Here is a 15,224-nt window from a genome sequence, read left to right as displayed (position 1 = left end):
TTAAACCTAACTCAAAAGAGATGAAAAAATGAAAATAACAGAAAAACAAAGTCAAACCAAAACTCAACCATGACAGAAATAAAATTCAGATTCTAATGAAACTATGGCTGCATCCGAAGGGGTCTAATTGGTAGGACTCTTCAGCCAAAGGGGACGTGCTTCAGCGGTCACCATGATAGGTGCTGTCCTAATAGTGCACTATTAAAGGAGGTAGGAAAAGGAGCCTGCTTCCTATCATAGCTCCTTTAGCATAGGGAGCTTGCGATGTCCCTTACCAGCTATAAGGAATCTCACAATCCTTTGCGTGTCATGACATATGAGCACGGCCCACCTCATGGAAATTAACAAAAATGTCCAGAGAGAAAAGAGCGTGCGCTTTGTAGTTCAATTTCGGAAAGCTGCAGGCCTGTATTTGACTAGGATCAGTGTTTCCATCACGCAATGATGTCGGAGTTAAAGGCTGTTTAAAATAGGCACAGCAGTTCGAAAGCTCTTTCCTCCCCACAGTAGAGTTCTTACTTCTGACCTCATTAAAAAGGTCAAGGAACAGGAGCTAGGAGCTATGGTTAGAACATTTCGGACTCAGCCTATATTTCTCTCATATGGGTAAGATGCATGCTACAGTGGGTAGCTGAGTTTTTTGTGAAGTAGGCATAGACAGAGCTAAAACAAAATAAAATCTTGTTCTTGCCACCTTGAAAAGAAGAACACATTTTTTGGGGGGGGGAGTTTACATAGTATGTAACGACCTTAACGTCTGGCACCTAATAAAAAGGCCTGCCATTTGCACGGGTGCTTTGCTAAAGTCTAGAGGGCTGCCGCAAAAAATTCATGCCCTGTCTGTATGCTAGCGAATGAACAGAGGTAATATCAGCATGAATGTAGCTCAGTTCTCTGATGCAGTGTCTCATTCGCACATTCCCTGGCACATCGATCACACTCACTCTTCATCCACAGGGTCTGTACTGCGACATCCGCCAGCTGGTTCAGTTTATAAAAGAGGCCCACGGTAATGTGTTTCGGAGGGTTGCACTGAGTGCGCTCCTCGACAGCGCTGAGAAGGTCACTGCCACCAAAAAACCCGACGAGAAGGAGGACAGCAAGCAGTTCGGACCAAGGAGGTATTGCCAAGTAATTTGCCACAGTTATTCTGAGTGGCATCATGTTTTTTTCTTCTGTTCTGAATGCTGATCCTCTTCTATTACCTGTAAATGTCAACAAACCCACAGTATGTGTATCCCATCATAGTGACTGTTTCTCATCAATGTGTGGATATTTCTCCACATGTCTTGTCACCATTTTGTCTGAGTGAACGTTCTCATTTTCAAAGTAATATGGCTAAACACTTGAGAAATTCCTCTGTGTTTGCCACGTTATATGACCACACCCAGGTATCCCTTCAGCGCCACTGTAATCTGACGGCAGATAAGTTCTTGTTGGTTTGCCAGTGTAGTTTGGACCCGGATTTGTAAAGTAGCTAAAATATAAAGCAATGCTGTTGTTTAGCTCTTGGCTCGCTGAGCTTCTTCTGAAATTTGTTGGACCCTGTTGGATGACGAAAGGCTTGTGTGGAAAGTAAGACAAGAATAAAAACAACAACAAAAAGTGTAAAAGAGAAGCAAATGCCAATTTAAAGACATTTAAACCAAAAGAACCTGCAAAACTGGCGGGGGTTACATTAGGAATAACAAGTCCATCCATCTCCTCAGTCGCACTCTCCAACTCATTCTGGGGGATTCTGGAAGGGACACATACATGTACATCTAAAAGAAAATCAAACATCGTGAAAAAGTCACTCATTTCATAAAGTGAAAGTTTAATTATACAAAAAAGGAAATACTGCAACACTTCATTTCTTATAATTTTGATGATTAAGGCTTACACATAATGAATATTCAACATTTCTCAAATGTTGTTCTTATGTTTATGCATTTTTAAAGTAAATGTCATGAGGAAGACTATTGATGGGACAGATGTCCAGATATCAGTAACTGGCACCCTGTACTATGAGGGTAAGCCACAAAAGGTTATTGCTAAAGGATGCATAGTCATTGACAGTTGAATGGAAGAAGTGGAAAAAGTGCGGTAATAAAATGGTGCACCATCCAACCTCTTAAGCCCAAGAGCCCCCAGTAGGAATTGAACCTTCTTTGTTTTCTTTTTTTTGCCAGGTTCTTTACTGAAAGTTCTCTTTTGTTAAAAATAGCTAGATTGGTATCCACAGATTATCTAAAATTAAGCCAAGTTTATTTAAATGGAGTTTGTAATTGCTGAATAAAGCATGATTACATTTAAGCATGTTATTTTGAACAAAAATCTTGAGAGGGGGGTGTGGGGGGGTTAAACAATTGGAACATTCCTGAAATGACATTTGCCCAGGTGATAGCCTGGTTTCCCAGCTGATCGGACTTGCTGGGTACAAAATACAATGGCAACAACCGCAATACCAATCACTTTGGAAGATGACAACGTCCCAGGAGTTTCATTTCAACCTGCTTCAATCAAGAAACAGAGCAAAGAACAGCTGAAACTTTGGTAGATATATAGAAGCCTCGAAATGAGCGGAAAGAAAGCGGAGAGGCTGTCCTCTCCTCTCGCACAATGGATAAAACAGGAAGAAAGACCTTGACCTTGTGTAATATTCTAAATTTCTGCGACGAGTGGGTCTTCATTATCTATAAGCCTTGATCATCTAAATTAGAAGAAATAAAGACTTGAAATAATTCATGAATCTGCGTACTGCATGACTTTTACTTTTTTGAGATGTACTTGTATATAGTGTTTTCAAAGGTGTCACGGTCAATTGACCATACCTTCAAAGCAAGGTGCTCAGGAGGTATCCTAATCAGTTGCCCAAACCCACCTCAACAGCTTTCTTTCAGTGCAGAGGAGTTACAGTTATAGTTTGTGTATCTTCTCTAAGGCTGGCCAGAGCCAACCTTTGGAGAAAGGTCGTATCAGCCACTTGAAGCTCTTGACTAATTCAAGGGCATTGCTTTTTTGCTCACCTTTTTCAACACCATGACAGTCATAATCCGCAGCTCATTTATTACATATCAGACCCAGTTCTGTCTCTCCATCTCCTGCTGACCCAGAAGGGACAATCCACCTTTCTCTATTGGAGGGCCAAAGTCTCAGACTTGAAGTTGCTTACTTCCCTCCTCGTTGCTTCCCACATGACTACAAACCCTTCAAGTTAACGCTGAAGGTCTTGATTTGAAGACACCAACAGAATCACATTATCTGCATGAAGCAAAGAGGAGATGCTGAAGTCTGGCTTCCAAACTTCAGCGTCTCACCTTAAGATCTTACCTGGACTAGCAACAAGGGACAGCCTTTTTATGTGAGTGTCATCATCTGTGACAATAGGATAAAGTGGATGTTTCTTCAAACCTGATGAAACAAACAAACTGGTGAAGGAGACTGCAAAATGCCAGACAGTTTGGGCATACTTTCCTTCAAGTGGAACTGGCATTTTTGTCAAAGTGGATTGAGTTAGGAACTGTTCCCAATTACTGGGTATGGGTAGTAGCAGAACTCTGGCTTTATTTCAAGATCTTTGCCTGTGCATTCTTAAACATTTAGAGGTCTTACCTGCCAAATTAGGGTTCATTCTATGGCATGCATGTTCTGCATTGCACCTCACTGCACCAAATAAACTCATTTGGCGTCTTACTCAAGTGGCCCGTGTTGGTATGTGTGTGTGCGTGCAGGTCTGAGGCGGGTGTGTCCGGGGAGAAGGGTCAGGTGTCCAGTGCTGCAGATGAGTGTCGCAGCTGCATCTCCAGTAGACCCCCCCAGACACCCGAACAGTGAGTGTCCACCTCACATCATCTCCATAAAACATCATCTATGTTGATCCCAGTTGCCATTTCCAACTGTCTGTGCAACCCCTTTGTGTGACCTTAATTTCTGTCGTTTCTTGTTGCATAAGTATTCAAATCCCCCTCCTACTGCCTTTCTTCTATGTGCTGCTAGTGACGAACAGATCCCTGGCGCTCTTCTTGGCAGGAAAGACTTCTGGAGGAAGATGTTTAAGTCCCAGAGTGCCGCCAGCGACACCAGCAGCCAGTCGGAGCAGGACACCTCGGAGTGCACCACGGCGCATTCCGGCACCACCACTGACCGCCGCTCTCGATCCAGGTCCCGGCGCATTTCACTTCGCAAGAAACTCAAACTGCCGATAGGCAAGTGGGAAAATCTTTAACAGTTTATCAACATACATATGCATCTAAATAGCTAAATATTCAGTTATTTCATCTTAACAAAGTCTTCTTGATCTCAGCAGTGTTTTACATTTCCATGACCATATCTCAATTTGATATATGTGCTGTATGTCCAACATTGCGTCATCCTGAGAGGCCGGATCATTTCATCTCTTCGATCTGCTTTCCGTCCCTTTGTGGGTCTTAGCATGCCGTAGGACTGCCCGCCTTCCAATCACTCGCTCTGTCTTACGTATGTGGACATGGATCCATACCTTCGATCCATCCCCATGCAGTGTTCTTTCTGTCACGCCTGTTCGTCTTTGTCATCTGTATCCCATGTGTGCACGCTGCTCCAGCATGGGACTCGATTGCATTATGAAAATAAAGCAACCAATTTCCACTCCAAGCTGATATAATTTTTTTGTGTTTTGTGAATGCTTTGGTACCGCCAAATTGCAAGCGAAGGTTCTGCATAAATAAATCAGCTTTTCAGATAGTACAGTAACTCATTATATGACTGTACCTATAAGGCATCTCCTGCTCCGATTCAAAAAATGCATGAAAAGAGAAGAAAAAACAATAATACTCCTAATCAAAAACAATGAAAAAGCAAGTGTGTATGATAGTATTTACATACAAATATAACACAAAAGTGTATAACTGATAACAACCAGACACAACAAGCTAAAGACATTGATTATACGCTTATAATAATATTAAATATGGTTCATAATTTTACACCATATACTTCAGAAAAAATAGATTTCTGCTACATTTAGTGGTAGTTTTCATACGCTTATTGAGTGGAATATAATTTTGCTTTGCTCTTTATAGAGTAATAAAAGTAAAACAGGCTTATAGAGGATTAATTAGTCGGGCTGTATGTCCAGGTAACTTAAGCTGCATATCATGCATGTCATAGCTTGTCCAATTCCGTTTCATAACAATGTTAACTTAATAAGCCTTATAGGTGGGGTATGTGTGGTTTAAGAGCGACAATTTTCAGCACACCAATTTAGTCTATTTAGGAAGCAAAGGAGAAGTGTAAGAGCTGTCTTTCAGCCAGCTGAACAGCAATTTGTAGCAACAGGTGAGAAAAAGGCAACGTTGTATTATGCTGTGCTCCATCATTAAAAGGATTTTAATCTGTAGGAATAATAAAGCAGGAAATTTAAAACTGTCTCTGTTTAAATTGTAGCTGTACCTTAGAACAGCAGAGTAAAGCTTTGTTGACCAATAGACCATGTTTTCATCAACATAAATATGAACATTTATGAACAACATTTATGCTGCAATCCTTTCATTTTCTGGAGGATTCAAAACAGCAAACCTCTTTGAAAGAATTTTTGCCGCATTTTTTTCTCTTACGCTTCATGATTTTTCACATTCAAATAAAAAACTTTACAAAATGTTGATATTTTAATTAAAGTCCTAATAATAAAATTCCAATTGAACAAGCTCAAAATTTCCCAGGTCACACTTCAGAGGCAATCAGACAATTAGAAAATAAGCATAAATGATAAAAAGCCTGATTGATGCAGCTGTGACTTATTATTAAATATTTTGTATGCATTCAAACATAGTGCAAATTCACTCTTTAAAATAACTACCTTAAACTAATTCATTTTTAGAGCTCATACTCTTAGTTCGGACTCCCATGATTAACTACTTCATGTTCATATACTGTAATAAAGCTTTTTGGTGATTTATTAAAGTCTCCTAAAATGTTGTCAAGGCGTTATCTTACTTTATAAGTGTTTCCCTGTGTAAATCTGTGCTTCTCCTCTGTTTGACCCTGCATGCTTATTTGCCTTTCCATCTAAAAGTTTTTGATAAAGTCGTAATTCGATGTGTTCGTTTTCATTGTATATGCTTATTTTGTTGATTTCTCAAGGCAACTGGCTGAAGCGCTCCTCCCTGTCTGGACTGACCGATGGTGTGGAGGACCTGTTGGATATCAGCTCAGTGGACCGACTCTCCTTCATACGTCAGAGCTCAAAGGTCAGCTGTTGTAACAGAGGCCCCTCACTAGCAGAGTTAAAAAAGAATCTGTTACCAAAGTTAGAACTGATGGTATAAACTTTGGTCAAGGTTTCAAAAGTTAATACAAACATATTTACTGAGATTTACAGTAAATTTTTCTGTAATCTATTTATCGGTTGATTATTTGTGGAAAACATAGTGCACTTCGGCAGAAACTGGGCTTTGGAAGAAGGCTCAAATGATGCAATGCTAACTGGTCAATGGAGCAGGACAAAGTGAAGACAAAGACAGAACCGCACTTTGAAACTCATATTTCTGTTTTTACTTTCATATGTTTCAGGTGAAGTTCACAAGCGCGGTGAAGCTGTCTGAAGGGGGCGCGGTGGGGCCGGAGTACGGCAGGGACGAGGAGGAGAATTTCTTCAAGCGGCTCGGTAAATGGAGGTCTGGCAGGAGGAATCCATCCAAGCTTCACCACACAGAAGAGAAAGATGGTAGACCTCCCCCACCCTGGGGTGTCCCACGCTCCATCGTGCTTTTGTCTCTTTCCTCTCTTTCCGTCCTTGCCTCTGTTTTGTCTGAGTGGTGTTGTGCATCGTCCTGTCTTTGCCAAGTCGTGGTGATCTGTTCTCCTTTTTTCGCCAAATCCTCTGTCCACCATCTGACATGTTACTTGGACAGCTGCTAGCTGCTGACTGTAACCATTTCAGCTACATCAGTCATGTGTTTTGATCATATTTCTAAAAAGTACTGCCACAAAAAGTTTCCAGAAAGTAATGAACAACAATGCACTGATGACCCTTTAAACCAAAAGATATTATGTGTTGAGTAAAAGATATCAAGTAACTTGCATTGGATTCATTTTAAATGCTTTGCAGTGGTTTAACGGACAAATGCATAAACTCAGAACATTTTCCAAAATGTACCTAGTTATACGGTAATAGTCTGACCAAACAAATGTCTTTATGTCTGGCACATATGAGTAGGAAACGAGGTGTGAAATAGGCCCCTTATCAGATTAGTTATAGATTTCCTAATAAGCCCCATGGTACATGCTTGTCTGAATTTGATGCAGTGGAAGTGTGGAACATATAATTGATCACATCTAGAAGCATACACAGCCTTCCATCAATAAATTGTGTGGTAAAGGGGGGCGCCCATCTGTGCAGGATAGACAAAATCCATTAAGAAAGGATATGGGTGTAGATTCACATTGATGAATATCATGACAAGCTAGTTAGAGGCTAATAGACCTAGTTCTATGTTTTATTAACAGCAAGTTTGTAAATAGGGACAACAAAGTTCGGTAATGGACTTAAATATGGGCCCTGTCTCTGAAAGTGCAAGTTTCATAATGGCTCCATGGTTGTTTCCGATATAGATTTGATGAAGGTTAGCTATGACCAGTAAATGGAAACTATCTGGGAAAGGTGTATACAATCCATTTGACCTCATCTTTAAGTAACATATAGTTTCTACATAGGAGTAAAAGTGTTATTAGTGGGAATATTTTCTTAGTGGCACTATTTTACTCAATTAGAGAGAACACTGGGAATGGATTTGGCACAACTGAAAACAAAAGCCATCTTGGTTCAGCATTTACGCTTTGTGTTTGTCTAAACATACAGAACGAATAACTCAGTATTTCAAACACATAAACCTACTAATTAGGAAATAAAAAAAATAATGCTTCCAAATGTGTTAAAAACATCTCATTAAAAAGTGCATTCTGTGTTTTTGCCTTTTCTAAACTTTCTGCAGAACACTGCAATGCTCAGACGGATACAAAACGAAGCATTCTTAAAATATTGATTCCTTCTACAAGTAGTCATATTTTCAAATAAAATAAACAGAAATGCATTTTTCAATTACATTTTTGTGTTGTCTAAATTCTGCATTCCTGTTTTTGTCCAAAGGATGTACCTCATGTTCTTTGAACCTGGATGTTGTTTCTAAATAACCCATCACTCCAAGACCATCTTTCTGCTGCTGAGCATATTTCCATCCCAGCTCAAGCATGATGCTGTCTCAGCTCCCTCTTGTCTCTTCTGTGGTGACGTTGTGGTGGCATTTATCCAGCGCCTAAAAAAAAAAAAAAAACTAAAAGAAAAGAAGAAACAGTATTGTCTGCATACAGCTTTATTCCTGTGCGACTGTGCTCACGCTTGTCATTTCGATTTGATTTCCGGATGCCATTTAAATATAATTTTTTTCACAATATATGTCATTTAGCAGCAACTCTGCCACATTTATTTACCAAAAGCAGAAAGGGAAATTGAAAATGCAAGTGTAAGCTCAGCCCGTGGCTGTGTGTCATCTCTCGCTCATTTTTTTTTTCATTTGATATTTGTTAAATGTACTCATAAAGTGAGAGCTTCATTGACGTTTTTTCTGTGAAAATAATCCTCTCACCTGCTCAGTTATACCACCTTTCGTTTCCATGTCGTTCTCCAGGGCCTCATGGTTTTCAGGAGCGTTTAGCAGCCAGTCAGGAGGCCATGAAAAATAGGAACGTGGTGAATCTGGGCGCGATCCGGCAGGGGATGAAGCGCTTCCAGTTTCTCCTGAACTGCTGCGAGCCGGGAACCATTCCTGATGCCTCCATCCTTGCTGCCGCTCTAGACTTGGTAGACTTTGAAGACAGTAAAAACAAGCCAGACCTGGTCTGTTTAATCACTTTTTAAACTTTTTATCTGCTGTTAGGAGGCTCCAGTTGTGGCCCGTGCGTCCCTTTTCCTGGAATGTGCCAGATTCGTCCACCGCTGTAACCGTGGGAACTGGCCAGAGTGGATGAAGGGCCACCATGTTAACATCACCAAAAAGGGCCTATCCAGGGGTCGCTCACCAATAGTGGGTAACAAAAGAAACCAGAAGCTCCAGTGGAATGCTGCCAAACATTTCTGCCAGTGGGGAGATGTGAGTTAAATGTACATGGGGTCTGGTGGCAGTTGGTAATGGGCCCTCATTTATCTGTTGGTGGGCTTTTTCCTCTCAGGCAATCGGCACAAGGCTCAGTGAGCTCTGTCACTCGGACAGTGAGAGTCCTGCCAACATTCTGGGTTACATTTATGATGAAGAGACCAAGCGGAGAATGAGAAAAGAAGACGAGGAGGAGGATTATTTGGAGGACAGTGAGTCACTTCACTTTCTTTATCAAGAATCGAGAATCTTCATTGTCTCCATGTGTTACCATAGTGACATTATTTTAACCACCGTTCATAAATCTGAGGAAAGTCAATCTTAACTTGAATTCTTTGTACTTAAAATGTCCCTTAAGGTTTTTTTTACCTCTTTTAATTACCTCTACATCACAATGTTTTTCTTTCTCGCTTAAAATAAATAATTGAAATAAAAAGGTTGTTAGAGATTAGAGCTATGTTTAATCTCACCACCAGATAACAGAAACTGTTTCATACAGCCGCTTTAAAAGTTTTTCCAGGTTTCTCACCTGATCGTCAGCACCTATCTGAAAGAAATGTATCATGAGATGTGCCATATTGATAATTTGCTCTGCTGACAACAATAATATGCAATACAAAAACAAAATGTCCTCATAAACCTATAGAGCTTTGAACTCACAGAGTCAAGAATTTAAATATTATATTTTTCTTGATAAAGTGGTTGTAATTTAAAAATGTTATTATGGCTCCAATAAATTGAATATTTTCATTTTTTTTTAGAATGCATTTGAGCAACAGTTTAGATGCTTGATCAACATCTAAGTGTTTTATATCCCAAGACACAGTGAACCCCACAAAATGCGGCTGCCCTTTTGCTCTGAAGATGGCCGCCTGTCAGCTGTTGTTGGAAATCACCACCTTCCTGAGGGAGACGTTCCCGTGCTTACCTCGCCCCCGAACTGAGCCGCTTGCAGTCAGTTGTGGTCCTGACATCTATTAATGTTCTAAAGGAGAACATTGGCGTATTAAGTAACTGAGAGGCATTCAAACATTTGTTTTAGGACCTGGACAGCTGCCGTCTGCGTCTGGATCCAGACCTCGGCCGCCATCGCTACGAGAGGAAGATCAGCTTTGCGGGCATCCTCGACGATGAAGATGGACACGATTCTCTCAACAGCAGCAGCCACACTCTAAAGTCTGACACCACGGTAGATGAGAAGAAGACCCAGGAGGCCCAGGGTGAGACCAAAGCAGTTCTGGCTTTTCTCTCTACATCCTTTTGATGGTAGGTAATCTCACAGTTACTCCTGTTGCTCCCCAGCACCTGTCAGGAAGATCCGCATCGGAGGCGCTCGGCTGCTTCAGATCAAAGGGGCCCGCAGTTTCCGTGTGAAGAAGGGTGGCTCCCTGTCTTCAATCCGCCGGGCAGGGAGCCTGAAGAGCACCAAGCTGTCCCGGCAGGACTCCGAATCGGAGAATGAAGAAGGGCTGCTGTCACAAACGCAGAGCAGGGACACCGTCACCGACATTGGTGAGTTGGAGATGAAACACACAAGTCTGAGCAAAGACTGATAAAACACTGGATTTGTAATGTGTGGATTTTGTTAAGACTGCTGGCCAAAGTTACATTTGGTTAGAAAGCGCTTTGACATGTGTCTTTTTCTAATATACACTGTAAAAATGACATTTAGAGAATGTGAAAAAGGGTTAGGTTAGCTAATAAATACATAATCTATATACTAGACTTTAGCGTTTGCATTTTATTATTAATTATTGTTCTTGTTGCATCTTTAATAGATGATATTCCAACAGCCCGCTTGGAAAAAAGAAATAACATTCTAAAATAAATATAAGATATTAGCTGCATAGCAAGAAACATCCAGCAAAACAAAACAAATTCCTAGCTTTTTAGGGAAATGTTGTCAATTTCTTAAAATATTTAGTCAGAGGGAGCTGCATTGTGTTTTGGTAGATCTAGAGAAAGCAAATGGCAGGTTGTTGAGAGAGGAGCTATGGTATTTTATGAGGAAGTCTGGCGTTGCAGAGAAGTACCGGTATCTTAGAGTGGTGCAGGACATGTATGAAAGCTGTAAGACAGTGGGGAGGTGTGCTGGATGTGTGACAGAGGAGCTAGAGGTAGAAGTGTGACTCCATCAAGATCTGCTCTGAGCTACTACTTTGTTTGCTGTGGTGATGGACAGGTTGACAGATAAGGTCAAACTACGATGTTTGCAGATGATATCGTGATCTGTGGTGAGAGCAAGAAACAGGTAGAGGACCATCAAGAAAGATGGAGATTTGCCCTGAAAATGAGAGGAATGAAGGTTAGACGTAGCAAGACAGAATACATGTATGTTGATGAGAGGGACCAAGTTGAGCTGTGAGGTTACAGGGAGCAGAGTACTTTGGGTCAACAGTCCAGAGCAATGGTGAGTTTGGAAAAGAGGTGAAGAAATGTCTCCAAGCAGGTGGGAATGGGTGGAGTAAAGTTTCAGGTGTGTTTTGTGATAAGACTCTCAGCAAGAATGAAAGGAAAGTTGCACCAAATAGTGGTGTGACCAGCAATGTTGTCTGATTTAGAGACGTGGCACCGAGGAGACAAGAGGCCTAGCTGGATGTAGCACAGAGGCAGATGTTAACCCAAGAGAATTAAGAGAATTAACCTAATTGAATCCATGTTTAATATTTGTTCCATAAAATTGAGCAATAGTTTTGGTATTTCCTGTCATTTTATTTAAAAAAATTAAAATTATTATTGTTAATTTCATTTTGTATTTAATCAATCTGGATTCATTTTTGATTTGTAGTTGACTTTTAGAGTTTAACAAGTTATAACACCAGGTACTCTCGATTCATAAAATACGTGTAAACATTTATTTTCAAAACCCAACAAATTAATAAAACCTCAATACTCATGAGAGGGGAGGCACCCAAGACAGCACCCATTGTTATAGGGGTACTGTCATGGGCCCCCTGCCAACCCCTTATGACAAGGGGTGCTGCCATGGGTACAACCCACATATTCTCCACTGCAGTTTAAATAATTTCTTAGGCACATTAAGTAAACAAAAACAGGTACAGAGGATATGCGTTGTGTGAGAGATATGCAAGGTAGAATGAAGACAAATCTAAAAGTAAAAAATTACTGTAATGCTGTCATATTATAATTAATATTCACTGCATTATACAATGCAACATGTCAAATGTTTTAAATTATCTTGGTTTCTTTGCACAGATTTGCTTCATATTTTTCAAAAGATGAATCCCTTTTCCCTTATTTATTATTCTATTTCGTTTTGTTCCTTTTGTATTATATTACATTTTTATTTAAAGAACATAATCAAAGGACAAAATAACTAATACAGTTTCTTATGACTAAAACAAGAGACAAATTAACCAAATTAAGGAAATTCGAATAAACTATATTGAGCAGAATCTACTTTGTTCTCTTTTTTCAATGACTAAAATTGAATTTTTCAGCATCTTAGGGGATTTTAAATGCCAGTTTCACTCCTGATTTAACAAATGTTACCATTTTTTTAAGTTTCATCTAATAATATAAATTAAAACCCACACACCATTTATGATGAGATTTGATGCTTAATATCATGAGATTTTCTTTTTCAAAAATAATCGCTTAAATTTGTTGCATGGCATGGACAGAGGATAATGTCATTTTTCATTACATGTTAAGGTGTTTATATGTTTAATGCTGCAGGAAGTCCCTTCAGCACCAGTGAACCCAGCATTGAACCTGAGGGCCAGGGCTCGGGAGGAGCTGAAGACAACTACCACCGCAACATGTCCTGGCTTCACGTACGTCCATCAGCCTGAGCTTGCCCTTCTACAGTTTGTCCTCCTTCTAACATTCTGACTTCCTGTCTTTGAATTTCTGTACAGATTATGATTCTGCTGTGCAACCAGCAGAGCTTCATCTGCACACATATAGACTTCTGTCACCCGCGCTGCTACCAGCACCATGGCCGCTCCTGTGCCCGCCTCGTCCGTGCCATAAAGCTTGTTTACGGCGAGACGGTGGACAGTCTGAGAGAGGACAGTGCCTCTGGCAACGTCGGAGGACGCGCAAAGAAGACCAAGGAGGTAAAGAACAAGACTGACTGAAAGTTTAAGCTGACTGGGTCAGGGGTTTCTAAAAGTGTTTATTCCCAACAGTGTTCGGATAAATCTTGCCTGAGAACTCCGTCCATGAAGAGAAAACCAACCGACTCCAACACAGAAGGGAAGAAGGACACTGGCATGCTCAAGTACATCCGCAACCAGGTCAGGTGGTTTGTTCAAACTGTCAGTTCAAGGATTGTTTGAGGCAAATTTTTACAAGTGGACATAAATTTGTTTCAGTTTGACATTTCCACATCTTATTTCACAAAAAAAAAAGAAAAATGACCATAAATTGGTGAATTTGGTTTCAGGTGATGAGTTTGTCCCCAGCTCCTCTTTCACTGCTGATCAAGGCTGCACCCATCCTCACTGACGACATGTACGGAGACATCCAGCCGGCTGCCTGGGAGCTGCTGCTCAGCTTGGATGAACATATGGCTGCTGCAGCTGGTAAGTGTGACTGCATCACTGATCTGTAGGCTAAATTTAAAAGCTTTCCCCTTTAATCCATACAAAACAAAGGTTTTAGGCTTGTGAGAAAAAGCCAATTGATGATAGCACACCAACATAATTATTACTAATGTTTCCATCCTTCCTTACCTTTTCCTCACCGTTACCTCTCCGAACCCTGTCCAGCCGCCATGTTCCTCCTTTGTGCTGTCAAGGTGCCCGACGCGGTGACCGAAATGATGATGGCGGAGTTCCAGCACCAGGAAGCATGTCAGCGCATCAACTCCATCCTTAAGTTCTACACACTGTGGCGATTTCGCTATCAGGTGTGGCCTCGCATGGAGGAGGGAGCCCAGCAGATCTTCAAAGTATGGGACACCAGTGGGGCCAGAAAAAAAACGTGTGGCTTTTCTTTTCATTATTTCCAAAACAAAGATGAAGCCAACATGAAAAACCCTGTGTGTGTAAAACTGAAAACATATGGAATAAATAATATTTAACTTAAAAACTCTTACCATGCACCTTTAATGTTCATAAAATATGTGTAAACATTTATTTTCAAAGTGTTAGGCAAGAAAACCCAACAAATTAATAAAACCTCAACAAATAAAAGGGCCCCCCGTCAACCCCTCATGACAAGGGATGCAGCCATGGGTGCTACCCATCTATTCTTCACTGCAGTTTAAATAATTTCTTAGGCACATTATGTAAACAAAAACAAGTACAGTGTGATACAGAGGACATTCATTGGGTGAGAGATATGTAAAGTAGAATGAAGATAATATTAAAGTGAAAAATTACTATAATACTATAATATTAAAATTAATATTCACTGTATTACACAATGCAAAATGTTTTAGATTATCTTGGTTTATTTGCACAGATATGTTCCATGTTTTTTTTATTTATCTTTTTCCCCCTTATTTATTGTTCTATATTTCTTTTTGTTCGTTTTTTATTGTATTACATTTTATTTAAAAAACATAATCAAAAGGACAAAATAAGTAACTTACACAGTTTCTTCTGACTAAAACAAAATTAAGGAAATTCTAATTCTGCCTTGGCCAGAGAGGTTTTAGTCTTAAAAGAGTTATTGATCTAAAATTATCAATTTTGCCTTTGCTTTGTTTTTAATGTTGAATTAAAACACTCTGAGTTTATTTATACCTTATTGTAGCACAAACCAAATGCAATTTAAATCATCTTTTTATATGTATTTAGTAAGCAGCCCTTTGTTGCTATTACATTTTAGGCTGTACTTTGTTTTTCCACACACATCTTCTCTTTGTACCATCACCAGCTTATTTGATTACTTTCTGTGCTCCTCAGATCCCGCCGCCAAGCATCAACTTCACTCTGCCGTCTCCAATCCTGGGCATGCCTTGTGTCCCCATATTTGACCCCCCTTGGGTGCCGCAGACCACCGGCAGCGTGCAGGACCCAATCAATGAAGACCAGTCTGTAAGCTCAGATGGGTTACTTTTGATGTTTTAAGTAATTTACCAAGCTCTCTTCTGATTCTGATGACGACCTGCGAGCACACATTATATACCATAATTTTTAT

At 40.2% G+C, this 15,224-nt stretch overlaps 1 protein-coding gene across 3 annotated transcripts in view; it reads left to right on the top strand.

Moving 5' to 3' along the window:
* The window catches only part of LOC105931049 (unc-80 homolog, NALCN channel complex subunit), a 66,983-nt gene that overhangs the window by 21,605 nt on the left and 30,154 nt on the right, over positions 1 to 15,224 (top strand). For 2 of the 3 annotated variants that reach the window (XM_021320012.2, XM_021320011.2), the window contains exons 18-34: positions 958 to 1,121; positions 3,714 to 3,812; positions 3,979 to 4,187; positions 6,103 to 6,209; positions 6,532 to 6,685; positions 8,646 to 8,818; positions 8,895 to 9,107; positions 9,187 to 9,322; positions 9,931 to 10,064; positions 10,153 to 10,330; positions 10,413 to 10,622; positions 12,810 to 12,907; positions 12,992 to 13,192; positions 13,265 to 13,372; positions 13,522 to 13,660; positions 13,847 to 14,028; positions 14,990 to 15,121. In XM_021320012.2, the coding sequence (XP_021175687.2) occupies positions 958 to 1,121; positions 3,714 to 3,812; positions 3,979 to 4,187; positions 6,103 to 6,209; positions 6,532 to 6,685; positions 8,646 to 8,818; positions 8,895 to 9,107; positions 9,187 to 9,322; positions 9,931 to 10,064; positions 10,153 to 10,330; positions 10,413 to 10,622; positions 12,810 to 12,907; positions 12,992 to 13,192; positions 13,265 to 13,372; positions 13,522 to 13,660; positions 13,847 to 14,028; positions 14,990 to 15,121 (2,637 nt within the window). The remainder of the gene's footprint in view (positions 1 to 957; positions 1,122 to 3,713; positions 3,813 to 3,978; positions 4,188 to 6,102; positions 6,210 to 6,531; positions 6,686 to 8,645; positions 8,819 to 8,894; positions 9,108 to 9,186; positions 9,323 to 9,930; positions 10,065 to 10,152; positions 10,331 to 10,412; positions 10,623 to 12,809; positions 12,908 to 12,991; positions 13,193 to 13,264; positions 13,373 to 13,521; positions 13,661 to 13,846; positions 14,029 to 14,989; positions 15,122 to 15,224) is intronic. The other variant, XM_012869539.3, reaches the window with a different exon arrangement.

Source organism: Fundulus heteroclitus, chromosome 24, assembly GCF_011125445.2.
Source record: "Fundulus heteroclitus isolate FHET01 chromosome 24, MU-UCD_Fhet_4.1, whole genome shotgun sequence".
NCBI classification, from domain to species: domain Eukaryota; kingdom Metazoa; phylum Chordata; class Actinopteri; order Cyprinodontiformes; family Fundulidae; genus Fundulus; species Fundulus heteroclitus.
The sequence above is the reverse complement of the archived record's forward strand: the minus strand, read 5'-3'. Positions and strand labels throughout refer to the sequence as shown.